The 1,787-nt window shown below is 53.9% G+C and overlaps 1 protein-coding gene across 1 annotated transcript in view; it reads right to left on the bottom strand.

The window, feature by feature from the left end:
* The window catches only part of grin2db (glutamate receptor, ionotropic, N-methyl D-aspartate 2D, b), a 33,649-nt gene that overhangs the window by 12,633 nt on the left and 19,229 nt on the right, over nt 1-1,787 (bottom strand). The window contains 5 exon segments of the mRNA XM_025061448.1: nt 146-263; nt 347-416; nt 844-1,004; nt 1,257-1,486; nt 1,627-1,756. Coding sequence (XP_024917216.1) covers nt 146-263; nt 347-416; nt 844-1,004; nt 1,257-1,486; nt 1,627-1,756 — 709 coding nt within the window.

The following is a 1,787-nucleotide window of genomic DNA, read 5'->3' as shown; positions in this document are numbered from 1 at the left end:
CGACATCCTCTCATTCATCTACCCCCCGTGTCCTCCATTCACCTCCCATCGTTCCTCTGTCTTGTCACCCTCCTCTCTGCCCCTTCATTGACCTCATTGCCCCCCCCTGCCCCCGACCCCAGCCGCCCCCACCCCAGGTTCTTACCATCTCCCACTAGCTGCAGTAAGGCCAGGTCAAGAGGACGTTTCCAGCGTGAGTTTTTGTGCAGGGCGATACCGTAGCCTGTGGTGGCAAAAACCTTCCCCGAGCCTATGGTCATCACCTGAGGACGGAGAGGACGGGTGACACCATGTATTTACACTGTGTACGGTACCAGTGTCTGCTGCTGGTACTAGTGCTCCTCACCTTACAACCTTCGTCCTTCCTGGCCATGTAGTTCAACACTGCAGCATCATAAATAAAGGCATCCAGCTTCCTGTGGGGGAGGGGGGGAGGGGGAACATTCATCAGCACACCTCCTAATGTTCCTGGAGAAGGGAGGTGTTGATGAGGATACAGTCTGACGTCGGCATGGTGACGGAGAGCAATGGAAGAAAATCATGAGAAGAAAACAGAAATGTTGACGTGACTCTGTGGAAAATGGAAAACACAAGGAGATTGAAATGGTGTGAGGAGGAGGAGGACGATGGGGGGGGGGGGGGTTATAATGTTTAAATACAGACTACCCAGAGTGCACTGGGGGAGGACAGAACTGACCATCAGAAAAAGGAATAGTGGGAACGAGCTGCGAGGATTAGACGGGGGGGGGAGAGAGGGGGGGACTGAGGAGAACCCTCAGGGAGGGGGGGCCATAGGGGAGAAGGCCTGTAGTTCAGGGTAAATAAGGAGGGAAAACAACATACCCGGTCTTGAGGTTCAGAATGGCGTCCTCCACTCCTCTCTGGTTGTATTTGCCCATGTACTGGTGCATGTCGGGGTAGTTGGAGCGGATATTTTTCTCTGTGCTTCCGTTGGGTACTGTACCGAACTTCAGAGGCGGATACTGTTCCTCAGGATGCTGGAACTTTAGGTTAGAGAGTAAGATGGGAAGGGCATCAGACAAAGCAGCCCATCTGTCTGATACCCCCCCCCCCCCCATAACTCCCCAGGAAAGAACGGCCTGTGACCTCAGAGTTCCAGAACATTCAGCAAATCTCTGACTTCCTTCACTCAGGTCCAACTATAGATTTAAAGGCATGGACTTGAACTCACCTTATTCACACCCCCCTGCACCCCCCCCCCTCCCAAACTGAGCACTGCTCTGTCGTGGGCCCACCTTCTTGTCTGAGAGCCCAGACACCGTGTCGATGTACTCCTCCTGGATCATGAAGGCAGCCAGGTTAGCAGTGTAGGAGGCCAGGAAGATGACAGCGAAGAAGGCCCAGATCAGCACCATGATCTTGCTGGTGGTTCCCCGGGGGTTCTCCACTGGCACAGAGTTGTTAAAGACAATGGCCCACAAAAGCCAAACAGATTTTCCGATGGTGAAGGTAGACCCTCCGGTCTCTGTCGTGATGGATGATGGGGGAAGAAAACAAGGCCTTCAGAGCAGCAGTAACAACCAGTAGACGAACCACAGTGGTACAATCTGAATGAACACCTGTTCTCTTTAATCACATGACCACATCCTTGGACCCGTCACTCACTTTTGCCATTCTGGAGACTGCGGTTGTAGCCCACAGGGCTGAAGAACTCAAAGATGAAGACAGTCACAGCTACCACGGTCAGGCACATGACGAACATCATCACCCACACGGCTGGACTGTCAGGCCATGGGGGGGGGGGGGGGCGAGGGGGGCGTGGCATG

The sequence above is a fragment of the Cynoglossus semilaevis genome, chromosome 13 (assembly GCF_000523025.1).
Source record: "Cynoglossus semilaevis isolate Cse_v1.0 chromosome 13, Cse_v1.0, whole genome shotgun sequence".
Classification (NCBI taxonomy): domain Eukaryota; kingdom Metazoa; phylum Chordata; class Actinopteri; order Pleuronectiformes; family Cynoglossidae; genus Cynoglossus; species Cynoglossus semilaevis.
Note: the sequence above shows the minus strand (reverse complement) of the source record. Positions and strands in the feature narration are given on the sequence as shown.